Source organism: Phoca vitulina, unplaced genomic scaffold (assembly GCF_004348235.1).
Source record: "Phoca vitulina isolate PV1807 unplaced genomic scaffold, GSC_HSeal_1.0 scaffold18, whole genome shotgun sequence".
Taxonomy (NCBI): Eukaryota; Metazoa; Chordata; class Mammalia; order Carnivora; family Phocidae; genus Phoca; species Phoca vitulina.
Window position 1 is genome coordinate 26,267,366 of NW_022589721.1, and position 20,656 is coordinate 26,288,021.

A 20,656-nucleotide genomic window follows, 5' to 3' on the forward strand; every position below is an offset into this window, starting at 1 on the left:
AAAACACCTCTCTGGGCCTCATCCTCAATGCCTGATGCCTAATGAGTTTGCAGGTGATGCTGATCTGGAATCCACACTGAGAGAATGTGTCTGGCAAAATAGCAATGATAGTTCAAGGGGTAACAGTTGGAAGAGAATGGTGTTCCCGTGGCCACTCAGTTGGAGCTGTTTTCCATGTGGTATTTCGGTAGGAGAGGGGACTTTTATTTGCTTTTCTTTTTAACTTTGAACCTACGGACCCATTTACTCAGCCCCTAGAATTCAGCCAAGCATTTATTTGATGCTTGGGAATTAGTTATTCAAACTAGGTTTTCTGGCCAATATGTTAAATTTGCATTCTAACACCTTAAAACCTGGTTATTTGGGCCATGAAAGCATATGTGAGACACACACTAATTCCTTTAAAGATCATAGTTTTAAATTTATTAATTCTGTTATGATTGCCATCCATATAATGCCACATAAATGCTGCAACAATGTTTGAAACTGTTTATTCGTGTTCTAGTGTGCCATTTTGAAACATTGAACTTGCATTCTGGAAGGCCCAAGAGAAAATACTAATTTTGGATTTAAGATAGTAAGATGATGAATGAATGAAATTTCCCCTCATATTTTCCCCTCAATAATTTCCTCATAGTATTATTAGAAGGATTTTATAATGCCTAATTGTTTATGCCTTGAAAGTTTTCCTGTATTTCTCTAATACCATTTCTACTGATCTCACTTTCTCCAAGATGTCTTAAGACCCTAAAGGAAGGAAAATGTTTATTTTCCTGTAAAACATTAACTTTTCATAAGTCAAAAATAAAACATTCAAAAACAGGAAAAAAATCAGATTAGAAGCTGGTAGAAGAAGCATTAAGTCTTGAAATATTTAAAATATAAACAGCATGAGTTTTTTTAGTTTGCATTTGGCCCACTTCTTTCTGGTCTGATCGTCTGAAAAGAGAATTTTCTCTGGCTATGGACTCCCTCCTTGGCTCCTCCAGAAGCATTCTGGAGCGGCTTACTATGTATAGCAGGCTTCCTTCTAAGCCCTGGCTGTGGAACGTTCAACAGTACAGAGCCCTTCCTGCCTCGGCCTGTCGATACCCTACAGAGGGAGGTGAGTAAGGAGCAGGTGAAGGAGTGGCACGGACTGTGGCTAGAGGCTGAGACACTGAGGCAGAAGGAGCCGCCTCTGTCACTCAGGTGCTCTGCGGACTGGCCTCCAGGTGCCTCACAAAAGCTGGCAGGTCTTCGACCATGCGGCTCCCGCCTTCCTCCATCCACACTCCTGCCGAACTTTAGTGTCCTGTCATTTGTCGTAAATAAATATTTCCTTGCGTTTGCCTTGATTTTTTTTTTTCTCAATGGCCTGGGCTAAATTGTCATCTTTGACATCAACACGGGTACAAATACAAACCTAAAACCTGGCATTTAAGTTGATGTATATGTAGTGGTCATCCATACGATCTAGTTTCTAGAATATACTTATTTTTAGAAGATTTTAATCAAAGTGAAATTTTGAAAATTTGTAAATTCCTTGGGGAACTTCTGATCTCAATTTAAGGAATAGTGGTGACATTATCGAGAACATAGGCTCTGGAGTCAGGTAGTCCTGCTCTGCAGTCAGCTTTACCATTAGCTGGCCGCACTACTCGAGCAAATAATAGGTCTTCTCTTTGAAGTGCTTGGTATAGTACCTGCCGCATAGTAAGTGCACTGGTGGCTGAAGATACTGGCACCGTTAAGAGTAGTAGTATTGGTGTTGGACTCCAGGCAGTCTCCTTCCTTTCGCTGAAGTGCCTTGACTGTGGTACAAAGAACAAAATCCGTTATTTTTATGACCCCTGATTCTGGGGAGGATGAAAAGGACTAACGTTTGTGAAAGCATTTGAAAACTATGCAAATTTGAATTATTATCAACCTTAGCCATAGCCTCGATAAGCACCAAGACTAAGGGATACTTTCCAAGCTACTTGTAATAGTGTAGATGTTAAGATATAAAGTCAATCATAACTACCTAGTAAGCTTCAAAAATCATTTGTTTCTTTGTTCAGAGACCTACTCTAATCCCATTTGTTTGGCCTGCCTTTCTAAATACCTAATAGCTTATAATCACTTCCTTTAGCTCCTTTCTATCTGGAAAAATGACACAAACATAGGAAAATAAATGCTGAGTATGCTTTTGTGTATATTCTAGACTTATCAGATGTGGAATTCCTAGATGATTCTTCAACAGAGAGTTTGCTTCTCAGTGGGGATGAGTACAATCAGGACTTTGATTCAACCAATTTTGAGGAATCTCAGGATGAAGACGATGCTCTTAATGAGATTGTGCGGTGTATTTGTGAAATGGATGAGGAGAACGGCTTCATGATCCAGGTAACCAGTCTTCCCTGTTGTAGCAAATAATTATTTCAGGTGCTAAGCAAGTACATCAGGGCTTCCATGTTCTTTTGTCACTCATGGTCCTATTGAAGACAGGTCTCTTGCTTCTCACGTTTAAAATCCCAGCAGTAATGATGAGAAAATCTCTTCAAATGAAGTAGACTGCTCTCTCACCTAAGGATCCCCCTCCCTATATGAGAGTGTTGAGTTTGAGGTCTTCAAGCTGAAATTCTGGAATCCATTCTTCGAAGCCATTAGGGTGGGCGAGCATCCACATTGAAGGGTAGAGCATAGCAGCCCTTCTCTTACTGGCCTGGATCCCTGTTGTTTGTAGCCTTTAAACAGGCAGATGTGGAAATAAACGTTTCCACTAGTGTCAAAAATTGTTGCAAGGATTAAGCATCACGAACCGCCTCTCCCTGTAGGAAGGGTATCTTAAGAAAAAAGCATAACCCACGTTTTATGATGACATTGGGAAGATTTGGAAACGTTAGTTACAGGAATGAAGAAAGAGTAATGTTTTTCTCCCCTTTTTCAAAGATCTTCTCAGATAAGGGAACTGCACATTTATAGGGTCACCACACAGGTAATACTTTAAGAAGTCACTGCTGCAGGCACTCCTATGAACGTGTCTTTTTTTTAAAAAAATGTCCATACTTTCCTAAGCTATTTTAAGGATGTATTTGCCTAAAATTTAGTGGGAAATAAATGAGAGCAATAGTTTTGTGTGTGTGTGTGTGTGTGATTTAAGTAATCTATCGAGGCACATTTTAATAGCTGCACCAAGAGGAAGTCCTTGAAGTAGCCGACTCTTTCAAATAAAAAGTTCATCATGTATCGGCACTTGCATCGTTGTGTGGAATAAGAATGGAGCTGTGGGTGGCAGCAGGAGATGGCCACGGCTAGCTGAAAGGCAGGGCTCTTGTGGTCCTGTCTGGGAGCAGACCTGTGACGAAGCACCCCTGTGTTCTCTGGCAGTGTGAAGAGTGTCTGTGCTGGCAGCACAGCGCGTGCATGGGGCTGCTGGAGGAGAGCATCCCCGAGCAGTACGTCTGCTACGTCTGCAGGGACCCGCCTGGTAAGCCCTCTCCCCGTGCTGTCGGCCGGGCCCCTGGAGACCTGGGTACCGATTCCGTAGTGCACCCGCTGCGTAGGACACCATTACTTCACCGGTTAAATTCTTTTTCCGTGTTGACATTTTATAATAGTTGTCATTGTTTGTTACAGTTTTATTTTCCGTGTTAGTTACCTAGGCCAGAACATTAGCCTCGTTTCATTAATGTAACTACTACATTACTGGAAGGACAGAGTTACATATGTCTTTTTCCTGGAGAAGAATTAGCCCCGTAGTGTGTCCCTGTGTGTTGATTTCTAAATAGGTTTATGTGTGGCTATTTGAATGGAACTGTATTCTGAATGTAACTCCTGGTTTGTTTGTTTTTGTTTTTTTAAGATTTTATTTATTTATTTGATGGAGAGAGACACAGGGAGAGAAGGAACACAAGCAGGGGGAGTGGGAGAGGGAGAAGCAGGCTTCTGGCTGATCGGGGAGCCCGATGCGGGGCTCGATCCCAGGACCCTGGGATCATGACCTGAGCCGAAGGCAGACGCTTAATGACTGAGCCACCCAGGCGCCCCTCATGATGTGGTTTTAAGAAAGTTCCTGACTGTGTTGCATATCCAGCTCATTTTAGCTAGATGGGATCTCTGATGATCACGGTCTGTCCCTTTATGTTACCGATGAGACAACTGGAGCACGGAGGGTTTCATGCCTTGTGCACAAGGATACTAGTAGACATGACAGAACTGAGATGAAAACCTGTCCCTTTTGACTCCCTGTCCAGTGCCTTCCTCCATGCCAGAGGCTCTTTGAGTAGCAAGGTTTTGCATATTGTATACACTTTCAGCTACCCAGGTAGAAAATAACTAGATATTCTCAAATAAAAGCCTGTCAGGTTCTCCTCTTGTCTAACTTAAAAAAAAGTAACATTAGGAAGCAGGAGAATGATTCAGACCCATATGAATGTAGACATTTGTTTATTCATTCAGCAGCCTTTATTAGATGCCTTCTGTTTGCCAAATGCTGGTAAGAGGTAGGATGATTGATTCTAAGCATGCCTTCCACTGTCTCAGTATAGTAGGGGTCACAGACACATAAGCAACTAATTTAATAGACATAGTATTGACATTGGTAGGATTATATAGGACCCTGTGAGATCCTGAAGAGGGGTCCTTATTCGCCTAAGTAGAACTCTATTTCGTCCAGTTCAAAACAAATGTTTGTGAGAGAACGGGTACCCCGTCTAGTTTCTGTCCAGCCCTCTCAGCCTTTCTACGGTACAGATGACAGACACATCAGAAATGCAAAGCCGTGCACTCAAGGTTCCTCTGCAGGTGTCCTCTGCCCTGAGCACATCTTAATGGAGTGTGTTCTCCGTAGCAGGCCGGAGACCCCGAGGTTGGAGGGGCTCTCCCAGCACCAGCTCCTCAGAACGCCGTCTTGCTCTTCTTTTGAGTGTGTTCTTAGTACCAGAGCTCACCTTGCTTACTGAATAGTGTCAATAAGATGGCAGTGGAAGGAAATCTGAATAAGTGGAATCCTTTGTCCTTTTAATGTCACCTTCATCTACAGGTCAGAGGTGGAGTGCAAAATACCGGTATGATAAGGATTGGTTGGATAATGGGAGAATGTGTGGGTTATCGTTTTTAAAAGAAAATTACTCTCATCTCAATGCCAAAAAGATAGTTTCCACACACCACCTGCTTGCTGATGTCTGTGGTGTCACGGAAGTCCTGCACGGGCTCCAGCTGAAGATCGGCATACTGAAGTAAGTGAGGAGCCTCAGGGTCTCGGGTGGCGTGCGCTTTAATTCACAGTAATCAGGCAGCCTTTTGAAGGTTCAGATGAGCAGTGTGGAAGGCAGAAGAGATATTTGAATACATTTTAACTTTTTAAAAATAGGCAGGATTAATAAACTTTTTGGATGAATAGCTGCTTCCTGCCTGTTGTCCTGGAATGAATAAGTGTGGTTGAAGGTCACTACCACCTCTGCTATTCCAACAATTGTTAGTCCCTGCCCAGCTGTTTCGTGTGCTTGCTGTATGCACAAAATTAAGTACAGTTGCTTGGTGAACTGGTATTTTGTGCCGGAATAGTGTCCAGATGAAGTAGATTTAATAGTGTATTTTTAATTACCTTAAGATGGACTCTGAAGGGAGCAAGCAGGTCATAGCATCCATCCCTCTGCTGTGCACTGAATGGGTTTTAGTCATCCCAGACTCTTTTCCTTTAAGAAAACAAACAAACAAAAAACCCAACCTGAGTCTCCCTAAGTAACATGTCTTGAGTGTTCTTGAAGCCCATGTTTTCAGTTCTTCCTAATCCCTGGCTAGAATTCTTCTCCTAAAAAAATATTTTATATAAAACAGGATGATTCACTGGTTCTTCACAAGATTGTCTTCATTTTGACTCACTTGCCTGGGCCAGAAACTTGCCCTTTCCCCTCTTTCTATCCTTGTCTGTCCAGCTTTCACCTCAGCCTGGTGTGCCAAGACACCTATCCACTGTAATTCCTTAACACTGTTCTGTGCTTTTCTATCTCTCTTCCTCATACTGTCCCAGCCCAGGCTGTTCTTTTCACATGAACCATTGCCACACCTTTTTAGTTCTCTGTGGCTCCAGTCTTGTACTCTTTGAGTTCATCCTTCTTCTTGTTGCCAGTATGATTTTAGTAAAAGATAAATAGGAGCTTGGGGCACCTGCATGGCTCAGGCAGTTAAGTGTTTACCTTTGGTTTAGGTCATGATCCCAGGATCCTGGGATAAATCGCCATGTCTGGCTCACTACTCAGTGCGGAGTCTGCTTCTCTTTCTCCCTCTGCCCCTCCCCCCTGCTCTTGCTCTCTCTCAAATATATAAATAAAATCTTTAAAAAAAAGATGAATAGGAGCTTGTCTCTTTTTCAGCTTCATATCCCACAGTGTATTCCTGGCTCTGCAGCATGCGCTCTGAGTTCTTCCCTGCTATATATTCTGTTGTTTTGTTGCCATTACTTCCCTCTCCCAGTTGTTTTCCCCAAACGTCGCAACTCTACCAAACCATAATCCCTGAGCGAAGCCTGCTTTATCGTAGTTAGAAGACTTTACTCACACTTAGAACAACCTTCTATCACTAGTCTTTTTAGCAGATGCCTTTTCGTGATACTTGCCTGACCAGGGCTGATCACACACCCTTCTTGGCAAACTCCTTTTGTACTGATGTTGACACTTCGGTGCACTTTGTTGTCTCATGTCCATCTCCCCTTACTGAACCATGAGTTCCTTTAAGGTAGGGCTTATGTCTTATTCATTTTGTTCCCAGTGCCTAGTGTAGCGATAAGTACTCAGTGACTATTGGATGTAATTTGCTTCTGTTGAATGTCATAAATCTGAATATGAATTTCTTTATGAAATGAGCATGCAAATGTTAAAACTTGAGGAAAGAGCTAACTTATTAAAAAGAAAGTCTACTTCATGCCAGAAGTTAGTGCTTTAGTGTCAGATTTCACTTAATCCTTAAAATAAGCCTGAAAAATAGATCTCCTCTCATTTGGTAGATGGGTAGTCAAAGATAGAGAATTACTTGATCAAGCTCAGTGACAGAGCAGGACTTGGTCCATTGGACAGACTACAAAACTAGCTTTCTGCTATGCCTTTACTGTGAAAGAATTTTAGTATTTTCTGACATTAGATGTCCAAAAGATAAAATTTATAATTTCAGAACAATACTTGGTTATTATTAGAAGAAAACTAATTTGACCCCTGGGTGTTTATCTAACCTGGAAATAATTAATTCACAAACATTATTGAGCTTTCTGAAAGGTTTATGCCTCCTCAGTATTTCCCTTTCTTATCAATTCTGATGAAAGAATTCTGGTTTCACTCACTGCAGAATTTTAATGACTAGAATTAGCTGTGCAATATCACACACTATTTAGCAAGGACGGCGATAAAAGGGCATTATCATAGACTGTGGGTGAGGGCGTAATCAGTGCAACCTCTTTGGAGGGCGCTTGGACAGTATCTGTCCCATTTAAAAATGTGTACCAGTTTTCCAGCAGCTCCGTATCTGACTGAAATATCCCCACTCGTGTGCAGAGATCACATGAACACGCACACATATCTGTAGGTGGGAGTGGGCTGGTGATCCCAGACTGTTGTACATGAATACTGTTCAGCAACTAGAGTAAAAATGAGGGAAACGTCTGTGTACTGAGGGCACAAGATGCCCATGTATGTTATCTATCAAGAAGGCAAACTGAGGGCCCCATTTGTGTAAAAAGAGAAAATATATGCTTATCCATTTAAAAAATAATTTTATATGTGTAGAAAATGTCTGAAAGATTATACCTTAGTTTTTTATGATTGCCATGGTAGGGAGGTTTTTACTTTGTATGCATTTATTGCCTGAATTTTTTGTCATGAGCAAGTATCACTTTTTGATTGAATGAGGGTTTAAAAATATGCTCATATAAAAGTTTTTTGTTTTGTACAATTTAAAAAAATACGGTGAAGAGTCAGTAGGAAAAGAAGTGCATCTAACAAATGATGTGAACTATCAAGATAATTACATTTATCATTGCCTTTTTTTTTTTTTTAAGATTTTATTTATTTATTTGACAGAGAGCGAGAGCAGAAACACAAGCAGGGGGAGTGGGAGAGGGAGAAGCAGGCCTCCTGCGGAGCAGGGAGCCTGATGTGGGGCTCGATCTCAGGACCCTGGGATCACGACCCGAGCCAAAGGCAGACGCCTAACGACTGAACCACCTAGGCGTCCCTGCCTTTTTTTTTTTTTTTAAGATTTTATTTAAGAGAGAGAAAGAGAGAGCACGAGCTGGGGTGGAGGTTGCTGAGGGAGAAGGAGAGATAGACTCCCTGCTGAGCAGGAACCTGAGATCATGACCTGAGCCCAAGGCAGATGCTTAACCCACTGAGCCATCTAGGGGCCTCTCATCATTGCTTTTCTACCTGAGTATTATTTCTATAAAATTGTGAGAATTCAAACTTTGGTTTAAATTCTGGGGCAAGTTACCTAAAGAATACCTCTGCTTTTGTCTTGAGCCCCTGCCCTCCTTCTAGCCTGGCTCTCTTGGTGAGTCTAGGTCTTCAGCAGAGAAGTGGGGATCAGTCTGCCTGAGTCAGCACACTCACTGAACAGAAGGCAGGGACAACCAGGGGTTATCTGTATCATTTTACTTCCTGAAATTTATTATGGCACTAAACTTGTTTTCTTTTTTCCCTGAATTGCTCTTTCTCCAACTTTGCTTTAAGGAATAAACATCATCCTGACCTTCATCTCTGGGCTTGTTCTGGGAAGCGAAAAGACCAAGATCACGGAATTGCTGGGGTAGAGAAAAAAGTAGCAGTGCAAGACACAGTTAATGTAGAGGAAAAGAAATACCATGTGCAGAACCATAAAGAACCACCTCGTTGGCCCCTAAAAATGGAAGGAACTTACATAACAAGTGAGCACAGTTACCAAAAGCCACAAAATTTTGGTCAAGACTGCAAAGCTCTCACAGACCCTGGGAGCTCAGATGATGATGTTAGTAGTTTCGAAGAAGAACAAGAATTCCACACAAAAGATAAAAAACGTTCACAATACTCAGTGAAAGAAGATGGAATGCCTGAAAAGGTATAACTAGTTCATTTGTTTTGGCTTGGAAAATATGATAGACCATAGGAAAATTTTATGAAATAAAACATACTGAATTCCCAGTAAAATTATGTTTATATTTCCAAGTTCACAAATATCTTGTTGGGTAAAGACAGTTTTTGCTTTCTCTATTAGAAAACACTGGCCATTTGAACACTGAATTATCCCCTAATTCAGAGTTGTAGTAATTCAGTAAACTTTTGCCCCAACCAAGGTTTTAGTTTTATAAGCACACTTAGATACCTCCGAAAACTATGAGCCACATTTTTTTCCAAATGAAGATGTCTATGTGTGAGAATGTGTAAGTGCGTGTGGGTATGTATATATTAATACAATATGTGTTTCAGATAAAAGGTGGCATTCCAGTCTTTCTTTTTAAAATTTTAGCATACTTGTTTATGCATATCAATTCCATTATGTGATACACTGAATTCTTACGGCTCTTTGTACGTTGAATTTCTAAAAACTTTTTTCCTGTTCATAGAGATTGCCTAAGAAATACTGTTTCTTCATTTTTCATTGATTTTCAACTAACAATGCCACTTTAAAATTAGTTCTTTATTTTTCGGGGCTGTTTTATCAAGGAATTCACCGTAAACAAATAAATTTGGGAAGTCTGTAGTTCATGATATTTGTGGCAAATGATTTAGTCAAATTAACATCCCTTTTATGAAATGAATTCTTTCTGGTGAGTCTGAATTCAGATTTTTTGTGTATGTGTAAAGCGTTTTGCACTTTTTAAGTTTTTAAAAGATTTTTATCTTTCTCTTGCCTCACTGATTTACCTGCAAGAGTTAATTACAGTCTGCAGTTAATTAAACTGGCCTTTGTCACCTTCCATGATTTTTCCATCATTGCTTTCTGCCTTCACTCCACTTACGTCATTAGTTTAGATTCATTTGTAGAGGGGGTTAGTCTAAATGAGCTGGGCTTTCTCGTTACAGAGTATAATTAGCAACTTACTTCTTTAGCATGTCTTGTTGGATGCTCTCCACGCTGTGGAGCCCCATGCTAGGCTTTGTGGAGTGACATGGCAAGCATATCTACTCTTTTAAGGACCATCAGATATAATTTAATTATGTGCTAGCACTTCCTTTAAAATATTCTAAGAGTCCAATTGGATTTCACTGATCATTGTGGTAATGAGGTATTTCATGTATCTTTCCCGTTACGACATTACATTTCACCCATTTTGTTTTTTTCCAATGGTTCTTTGGAGAAGAATCCAGCTGAAAGGAATACGGTATTTATTTATAATGATAAAAAGGGCACTGAAGACCCAGGAGACTCACATCTTCAGTGGCAGCTCAATCTCCTTACACACATAGAGAATGTGCAGAATGAAGTTACCAGCAGGATGGACCTAATAGAAAAAGAAGTTGATGGTAATTTTAAGAAAGAACTAAAATACAGTGATTATAGCATGTAAAGTGTGTTTATTGTTGTTATGAAGACGTTATGTAAAGTGTTGTAAATTATGGGACGAGAACTGTAGATGCTCTCTGTGCTGATAGAGCATCTTGCTCCTTCACATCGCATTTAATAAAGCTGGTGTTTGGGGTCTTTTAGGCTGAAAACAATATGACTGGATATTATCTCATTTTTCTTAAAGGTGGATATTTATTAAATACTGCCCATCTGCTGGGTGCAATATAGAGCGCATATGGAATATTCATTAGTTTCATTGAACTTCGTTTTCTTTGGAAGTCAGTGTAAGGGCCTTAAGCATATTTAAAATATGGGGGAAAACATTTTGTATCTTTGCTCTCACGGTGGTCAGTAGGAAGTGAAATTAACAACAAGAAGAAACTCCCACAAGCTCAAGTAGATAAACCTTGAGTTTGCACATACATTTTCAAATGGTTTTCTTTGATATTTTTCATTTTATCATACAGGGCCCTGAGGAGTGGACAGGAAAGATTATCCCCATTTTATAGTTGAGAAAATAGAGTAAGATTACCTGATTCCTAATCCAGTGGGGTTTTTTCCTAACCTCATACATAAGATTGTATTCCCCCCCTTTTTTTTAATTTCACCCCACAGTAAGTTAGAGCTCCTACTGCTTTGTTTTTCCCTGAGAAAAGAGGAAATGGAAACCAATTGCAAAAGCATCTTCCATTTAGTTTAAGCTAGCTTTTTGTTACTTTAATGTTTTGAGTAGATTTTTGGTGGGAAAAAAATGCAACTTGACACTATCCCTTATTATTAATAAAAAGTGTGGAGTAACTAATTGCATTCTGCCTAGACTTCTAACATGCTTACATTTTTTTTAAAGTAATGATAAAATAGTGGGACTGAAAAGGAAACTAAGAAATTGCCACCTCCTTTCCTTTGTTAAAAAGAACTTCCTGATTTAAAAAAAGAATGGTTAGAATAGCTAAGTTTTATTTAAAATGAAGTAGAGATGATTTAAGTCTAAAATAATAGACAGCTTCAGCAGGCACAGGAAACTGTTCCCTATTCCAGAAGAGAGTAGAAGGAGATATTCAAAATGAAATTAGTTTATGCCTGCAAAGGGAAAAAGTACCTAAAATAAGAACAGAAGTTACCAAGAAGGACTAGAGCTCTTGTGGGATAAGATGTAGTATAAAGGATGCTAAAGCCTCTCCGAAATGGCTTGAGTATATTTATGGCCTTCTAGAAGAAGGAGCATGATCTCTGTCTCCATCCTTGTCCAGCCTTCCAGTTATGCCATGTTATGACTTCTTCCAGTTGCCATTTCAATTTGTTTGTTCTGTTCTCTCTTTCAGTTCTGGAAAGCTGGCTCGATTTCACAGGAGAGCTGGAGCCGCCTGACCCTCTCGCAAGGCTGCCGCAACTTAAACGCCATCTCAAACAGCTCCTGATTGACATGGGCAAAGTACAACAAATAGCAACTCTTTGCTCCGTATGACAACAGTGAAAACCTAAGGAAAAGAATGTGGGTCTCCTCAGTTGATAATTTTTATTATCCACATGACTGCTGAGTGGATAGTTAAAAAAGCGTAGTGATGTTTGGTCATTTACTGATTTGTGACATCAATAGGATGGCACCTTGGAAAGGAAAATGAAGAACAACCTTTCTCAAGGAAGCTAATATTAGAAAAAGATTATGAGCAAGCTACATGATAATGTGTTATATGCCAGGGATCAATGAAGTTGAATATAATTTATACCAAGGAAATTGAGTTGGCAGGATTTTTCAATAGTTGCTTTACATGAAGCTCGAGATACGTGTAGAAAGAAATATGGTGTGTTTATATAATTTTTAGTAGAAAGATCCGTGTAATAAACCAGCATTTGGCCAAAAGCAAAATTGTAGACGCAAGGAAATTCTGGAGAGTTCTATAAGGTTGCTATACGAACTGTCTTCACTGCAGTTGATCGAGCTGCACCGAAGTTTAGAGTATTTAAACTTTCATGGGATCATGAGCTGTATCTTAGGTGGTGAATGTTCTTAATCAGAAAACTGACAGTGGAAGCCTCACTTCTGAGGAAAAACAATTGTGGAATTCTGACTTCATTATGATTATATATTTTTAAAAATGCCAAATAATTGGAATTTCTTGCAGGCATTAAGCTCATTACAAACAGAATGGCTTGCAGAAGGGTCAGTGTGCCAAATGACGATGACACTGCTGGAGAGAGAATGTTAAATGTCATGGGAGTTCCGCTCCCAGGTCTTGCGGATGCCATCAGCCCATCAGAAACATGGATGTGTCATGTGGACTATCTATGTCCTATATATAGTTGAATTCAGGACTCAGGCATCAGCGTACAGTTTGATCCTGAGTATGCTTGGTGTTTGCCTTCAGATAAAAATTGTAAATAACCTCAGCTGGGATGAGGAGTGACAAAAATATCAAAATAATTTGTGGCTGTGGATTTTTTAACTGCTGGTAGTGGAATACTGGAAAAGCTTCATTTCTGAAGATGAATTTTATTTTTAAAAAATACATGCGCACTCAAAACTTTTAGCTTTGGTCACAAATGGACAGATTTCTGAAACCAAAGGCAACTAAGTTGCTGAGTTAGCTCTTGCTGGATTTCGGGCCCAGGTCCTCCTGTCCGCCAGTGCTCTTGTGAGTTGCGTGCCGCCGCCATGCTCCATACGCAGGTATGCGTAAGCGTGTGTGCTTGTTTGAAACAAACACTCAACGTACATATGTACATATCCTACACATATTTATATCTGCACATATCTAGTTTTATTACTATAGACTATAAGAGTTGGTGGTTAACATGAAATGTTACCTTTTAACAGTTTTTAAAAATTAAAAATGTATGTACAGGTTTTGAAACTTTTTTAAAAAGGGGAAAAAGACTGTTCAGAGGAGGCTATTTGATGATATAACACTTGAATATTTTATGCCTCATTCTGTTTATCAGTTCTAGCGATCTGTGTAAATGCATTTTAGAACTGATACACAGTAAACTTGAATTTATCTTTGATAAGAATACATGCCACTGTACATTCAGATATTATTTAAATTTGCAAACACACTGTTCTATATGTAAGGTACTCTATGTAAAACTCTTTATTAAAACTATTCCACATATCCTAATATTTCAGCTTGCCTTTTTGCGGCCTTATATTTTGATGTGAAGACGATTAAAAGAATGTGCAAAACCATCATTAGAAATTTTTATTGCCTTTTGACATTTTCCAACTTGACAAATGTGCCAAAGATCAACAAACATAAGATATGGTCCTGTGTATTTACTTATTATACATTAACTTTATCAGAGATCTTACTGGGAAATGAAAAGCTTTAGTAGAGGTGATTGGGGTACTTGCTTTAATTTGTATATTAAAGTAAAAAAAAAAAATAGTGCCTATATTCCATGTGTGGCGTAAACTTCCTAATGTCTATATTATCTTTCATTTGTGTTAAAAAAATAATGGCTCTAATCTTTTCCCTGTTGTGGTTAAATTCCAGACATTGAATTTGTATCTTTTTTTTTTTTTCTTCAGAGTGGAGCAAATAGCATCCTTAACCTATGAATTGTGGAGTTGCCTAGATTCTTGTCACATACACAGAAGACCCTTTGTACCTAGTAATACTCATCTTCTCAGTCCCTGGTGACCACAGTTAGATTGATGTGCATTGTTCTTGTAGTACCTTATAATCAGATCAGTTTATTGGTTAGCAGCCAGCAAATGAGAAGTTCCATTAATACTTAGATTACTAAATTTTTGCTCAGCTTTTATGTATATGAATTGAAAGTCTAAATTTTTTAAATCTATGTCAGATTACTTTTATGTACATACCCATTTAATTTAGAGTATATCAACATATGCACTTGGTTGAAGTAAGCTGAGCCTTTCCCTGTTTAAAAGTATAAATTGGTTTTTGAGAAGTAAGTCCATTGTGAGGTTTCGGATGAGTTTTCTTTCCACTCAATCTTTCTGAACAAATATATGTAAGTATAAGCAATAAACTAGAGAGGGTGTTTCTTGAAAAGATAACTTTTCATTGCTACCCAGACAGAACCAAATGAGCGCCGGTGGGAGGGATCCTTAGAATGGTACTGATAAATGTAATTTGTATTTCCTCATACCTGTGTGTGGTCCTACTGACGAACTTTTCTCAAACTTAAGGTCAATGCACTCTTTCCTTAAAGGAATTCAGTTACTCTCATAATTTCCTAGCACTCTTATTTTCACTGACTTATTTCCTCTCACTTATTCCACATGTTTAAAACAAAGCACCCTATATCCCCTCCAGTCACCTTGACCTCCTCCACCTTCACTCTCTCTGCTGTGACATTATGCTGAGAGCCCCAGCTTGTAACTCATAGTCTCCCCGTATCTGTCCCATCACCACCTGTGCTGGCTGCTCAAAACATGCTGCTTTCCCCCTTTGCCATCTCTAGTTTTTATCACATCATGTTGTGGAGGTGTTAATACTGGCCTCCTGAAATTTTAACCTTCCTTGTAGGTTCATGAAAACGGTCACTTGCTGGGCTAGAAGATTCACGCTTCCTGAGCACCTGCTTTGTGCCCGTATCGTACGTTACCTGCAGAACCCCGTTGGATGCTGGTGCGGATAGTTGGTCAAACAAGATCATTTTCAAGACGGGGAAGCTGAAGTATAGAGACATTTAGAAACATGTCCTCAGTAAGACTTAAGTGGCAGGTTCAAGATGCGAACGCTGTGGTCCTGGTCTTTTCCTAGCAGAGGTGCGTTTCAACTGATGTTGTCAGTTCAGTTGTCTTCTCTGAAACCGCTGGTGACTCCCTGTTTCAAATCAGTTTTGTGTCATCCGGATCTCAAATTCATTTAAGTACAGCCTCACTGCTAGATAGCCTATGCTTGTTTCCATGTCCTGCCTCCTTAACATTTCCCTCTTCTGGAAGATTCTCCTTTGTTGTGTCTCCTCTACAAACCTGGGCAGTTATTCAAGCTTCAATTTCTCTTCCATATCCAAGGGCTCCTCTCGTACCCTGCGTTGTTCCCGCGTGCAGCGTTCCCTGGTGTCGCTCCTCCTCAGCAGGAACAACGAGGAGCGACATCAGGGAACGCTGCACCTGGCACTTAGTGGGGCAGGCATGAGCTTTGCAATTCTGCCACTCACGTTTTCACTCTGGCAGATTACCAGCAGTGATCTCTCTGAGCTCGGGTTTCCTCATCTATCAAATGTGAACGATCCCTAACAGAACTGTGTTGAGAGTTAAATGAAGCAAAGTACCTAGAAGCTCTGATTAAATTGTGAAGTTGAAAATTAAATGCAGTGGTCACATAGAGTGTCATCCATTTGCCAGCCATCAGGTTATGTGGCTGGATATAGAACTAATCAGGTCATAGTCTATAGGCTAATAGAAACATAAAAAAACATATTTTTCAGAGATGGGTGATATCGAAGAGTACAAGGAGCCAGAGAGGCAAAAGAATGGAAAGATAATTAGATTTGTAGGCAGTGGGGCTTGGGGGAAATAGATTATGTGCATTAACCAAAAAAATGGTCTTTGAGTGTTTTTTGACCTCTGTATAGGAATTTTGGAAAATTATCTGCTCCTGGTACCTGTATCATTGGGTACCCCTAAAAGTGGATCTGAAGACAAAACTTAAGTATGTTTACTGTGTTTAAGAGATCATCCAAGGAAGCTGGAGTGAGGAAGATGAAAGAGTGGGGGAGGGGAGGAAAAGGCCAGCATAGTTACGCACAGCTGAGGACCCTGCTGTGGGCCGTGGAGCTTTGATTTTGCCATTTGAAACTGTTCATCATAAATTTAAACAGCTGCAGAAGGTGTGATTTCCAGTTTGTAAATATTGGCATATTAAAATCAACCTGCTATTTTTTAAATGTATGTAATAGAATCAGTTGTTTTTGCTACTTAACGTCTATTTTCAAAATACAGGAGCAAGCTTTTTCTTGAAGTTGGGAACTTTTACATATTTTTACATTCTCTTTTTTGCCTTTCCATTTCACTTCCCGATAGAATGTTGCCTGCCTTTATACTTACAGGTCTCTATCATTCTCTCTTTTGTCCACAAAAAAATTAAATTACAATTAAAAAAATGTATTTATAGGCTTTTTACTAGAATATCAAAATACATGTAGCAAACAGTAATATTACTGAATAGAAAATGGGAAAATCTGCAATTAGAATTCAGGATTTCAACCCTCCTATAACACTAATTGATAGAACAAGTAGAAAATCAGGATATAGAACATGAAAAAATGTGAACACTCAGTTTGACCTAATTGACACACAACATTCCACCCAACAACATGAGAACAGAAATTTCCTTTTCAAGTGCATATGGAATACTCAGAAAGATGGACAGTATACTAGGCTATAAAGCAGGTCTCAATACATTTAAAATAATTGAAATAATAATATGTTCTCTGATGACAATGGAATTAAACTGGAAATCTGTATCGGATATCTGGAAACCACCCCCCCAAATGATTGGAAATTATTAACATACTTGTAAAATAACAATGAGTCAAAGAGAAAAGTCACAAGTGGAATCAGAAGACATTTTTAATTGAATGAAAATAAAAACAACATGCTAATATGTGGGCTGCAGCTGAAGCAATATTAGAGGGAAATTTATAGATTGAAATGCTTATATTAGAAAGGTACTCAGATTTTAACTAGACTTACTGTGATCATTTCACAATATATACAAATATATATACAGATATCAAATCACGTATATCTGCAACTAATATTTGTCAATTATACCTCAGTTTAAAAAACTGGAAATTAATGGTACAAAATCACTGATCTAAGATTTAAAAACTAGAAAAACAAGCAAATTAAAACTAAAATAGAAAGGGAAGGAAACAATATGTGCTGAAATTAATGACCTACTAAATGCGCAAGCAATAGGGAAACCGTATAAACCAAAATGATTCTTTGAGCAAACCAATAAAATTGGTTAACTCCTACATAGACTGATCAAAAATTAGAATGGAAGAGGGAACTTTACCATGTGTCCAACCAACAATTTTTAAAGATATTATGAAAAATTATATGCCAATAAAATCTGACAGCTTACATGAAGAGGAAGAATTCCTGAAAAGACAGATTACTGAAAGTGACTCAAAAATAAACAAATTGAATTTGTAATTAAAAATGTTCCCTCAAGACTCCAGGCCTGAATGTGAATTCTATGAAACATTTAAGGAAGAAATCTCAATGTTGCACAAGCACTGACAGAAAATAGAGGAGAAAGGAACACTTAACTTTTGGGGACCCAACTTTGACCTCATGCCAGACCAGGAAAAGACACCACAAGAAAAGGAAATTACAGACCAATACATGGTCCTCTTGAATAGACAGAGAAGACCTCAACAAAATATTAGCAACGTGAATCCGGTGATCCATTGTAAGGATAATATATCAAGATCAAGTTGAGTGTTCCACAGGAATACAAATTTGGTTAATACTAAAAAATGTAATAGGTCATCAAAATAAAAATATGTTCATATCAATAAGAAAAAGCATTTTATGTTTCAGAATTCATGGTTAAAAACTCAGAAAAGGAATGGACAGGAATTTGCATTAATATAAAAGGCAATGACCGAGAAACTTACCCTTAAAGTAATGATAAATGAGTACTTTCTTCCCTAAGATAAGGAAGAAGGCCAGAATGTCCACTATCACCACTTCTATCCAACATTGTTCTGGAGGTCCTAGTGCAATATGTCACTGGGCAACAAAGGAAGAAAAATAAAAGGCTTACTACTTGGAAGAAAGAAACATTTCCAAGATCCATGTATATGAAATAGTCTAAGGAATCTACCAAAATGCTACTAGAACTAGTATTTCTACACATTAGCAACAAACTATTGGAAATGGGATTTTTTTAAATACCATTTTCAGCAGCATCAAAAATGTGAATACTCAGGGGTAAATCTGAAAACATATGCAGAACCTGTACACAGAAAAGTACAAAACAATGCCTAGAATAAAGATGAGATAAACAAATAGAAAAATACACCAAGATCATGGATTGGGAGATGCAATATTGTTAAGTGTTAGTTTTCCCAGAACTGGCCGATAGATATAATGCAATTCCAAGTAAAATCCCCACAGACTTTTTGAGACAGCAATTAGCAAGCTGATTCTAGAATTTAGAATTCATAGGGAAATGCGAAGGACCTAGAATAGCCTAAGCAATTTTGAAAAGAAGTAACAAAGGACAATTTCTGTTTAGGGGGCTTATTATAAAGCTACAGTCATTAAGACGGTGTAGAGATGGCAAAGAGAGATACAGATTGATGGTACAGAATAGAGAATCCAGAAATAGACCTAAAAAGTTATGGGCAGTTGAATGGATGAGAGCTTGTTGCTCCCCATTCTTGCCAGCATTTGGTCTTGCCAGTGTTTGGTATTTTAGCTGTTCTAATAGGTGTACAGTGCTATCTCGTTTTAATTTTGCAGGTAGGTATCCAACTGCTCCAGCACCATTTGTTGAAAATATTATTTTCCCTTGAATTACCTAGGTGCCTTTGTCAAAAATCAATTGACCACAATCATGTAGATTTATACCTGTACTCTGTATTCTCTTCCCATTGATCTATGTGTCTATCTTTAAGCAACACCACGCGGTCTTGATTATTACAACTTTATAGTAAGGTTTGGTATCAGGCAGTGTAATTCCTCTAATTATGTTCTTTCTTAACTATTCTTGACAATCCTGGGTTTGTTGATTCTTGATAAAAATTTTAGGATCAGATTTTCAACCATTATTTTTTAATTTTGGGGGGCTTTTCCCCCCCAAGTTTATGGAGACATTATTGATCGATAACACATGTAAGGTGTACATGCTGGTTTGATACACGCATGACTGCCACAATAAGGTTAGTTCATGCCTTCATCCCCTCACATAATTATCATTTTTTTGTGTGTGGTTGTAACATTTAAGATCTATTCTCTAAACTTTCAAGTATGTAATGCAGTATGTTAATTTCAGTCAGTACACCGTACATTAAATTGTCAGAACTTCTACCTACAATGTGTACCCTTTGAACAACATCTCACCATTTCCCCCAGCTCCTGGCAGCCACTATTCTACTCTCTGCTCTTACGAATTCAGGATTTTTATTTATTTATTTATTTATTTTAATTTTTAAAAACACGCTGGGATTTTGACAGGAATTGCACTGAATCTACAGATCAGTTACCGTCTTAACATTGAGTGTTTTGATCCAAGAGCATGGTGTTATTTCTGCTTTGGTTCAGGATTTCTGTACTGTTTCCTCAGCAATGTTTTGTAGTTTTCAGTATTTAGATTTTGTACTATTTGTTGGATTTATTTCTAAATATTTAATTCTTAATATTGTAAATGGAATTGTTTTTTTCAATTTCATTTTCAGATATTTAATTACTAGATTATAAGTACAATTGATTTTTTAGTATCTTCATGACATTGTTAAACTCACTTATTAGTCCTAGAATTTTTGTATATTCCTTAATATTTTCTGAGGAGGAGATTAAGAAGGCTTTATAAGTACATGGAATGTAAGATCCTGGGTTGGATCCTGGAACAAAAAAAGGATATTAGTGAAAAGCTGGTGAAATTCATCGAAGTCTGTAGTTAATAGTTTTATATCGATGACAGTTTCTTGGTTTCGTAATTGCAATATGATTGTGTAAGATGTTAACATTCAGTGAAATCGATTAAAGGGAACTGTACCACTATTTCAAGCTCTGGGTAAGTTAAAAAATTATTTCAAAATAAGTAAAAAAAAAAAGTTAAGACACAAAGAATGAAACTTAATGCAAACTATGGACTTAGTTAATGTATAAATATTGCTCCAATAATTGTGACAAATGCACCACACTAATGCAAGATGTTAGTAACGGGGGAACCTGTGTGAAGGAAGGCATATGGGAACTTTCTGTGCTCAGTTTTTCTGTAAATCTAAAATTGTAAGGCCTATTATAAATTTTAAAAAAGTGGAAGAGAAAAGAATGTGAGAAGATAATTATAATATGCTATCTTTGTAGTTTGAGAAAAGAATTCAGTGAAATTATTACAAACCCACAGGCAATTTAGAGTTCCATCCTTGAAATACTGTCTCTAGGAGTCAGGCTTGCCCAGGAAATCAAGGAGGAAATGCAGTCATTAAAAAAGTATGCTTCGATAAA

General features: G+C 38.3%; 1 protein-coding gene across 8 annotated transcripts in view; it reads left to right on the forward strand.

Annotated features, from left to right (window-relative positions):
- The window catches only part of PHF20L1 (PHD finger protein 20 like 1), an 84,667-nt gene extending 65,072 nt beyond the window's left edge, over positions 1 to 19,595 (forward strand). For 4 of the 8 annotated variants that reach the window (XM_032416065.1, XM_032416069.1, XM_032416071.1 and 1 more), the window contains 6 exons: positions 2,186 to 2,367; positions 3,352 to 3,451; positions 5,006 to 5,201; positions 8,682 to 9,045; positions 10,286 to 10,451; positions 11,817 to 19,595. In XM_032416065.1, coding sequence (XP_032271956.1) covers positions 2,186 to 2,367; positions 3,352 to 3,451; positions 5,006 to 5,201; positions 8,682 to 9,045; positions 10,286 to 10,451; positions 11,817 to 11,959 — 1,151 coding nt within the window. In that variant the 3' untranslated portion in view covers positions 11,960 to 19,595. The remainder of the gene's footprint in view (positions 1 to 2,185; positions 2,368 to 3,351; positions 3,452 to 5,005; positions 5,202 to 8,681; positions 9,046 to 10,285; positions 10,452 to 11,816) is intronic. The other 4 variants (XM_032416068.1, XM_032416070.1, XM_032416072.1 and 1 more) reach the window with 2 other exon arrangements.
- Positions 19,596 to 20,656: the final 1,061 nt, after the last annotated feature.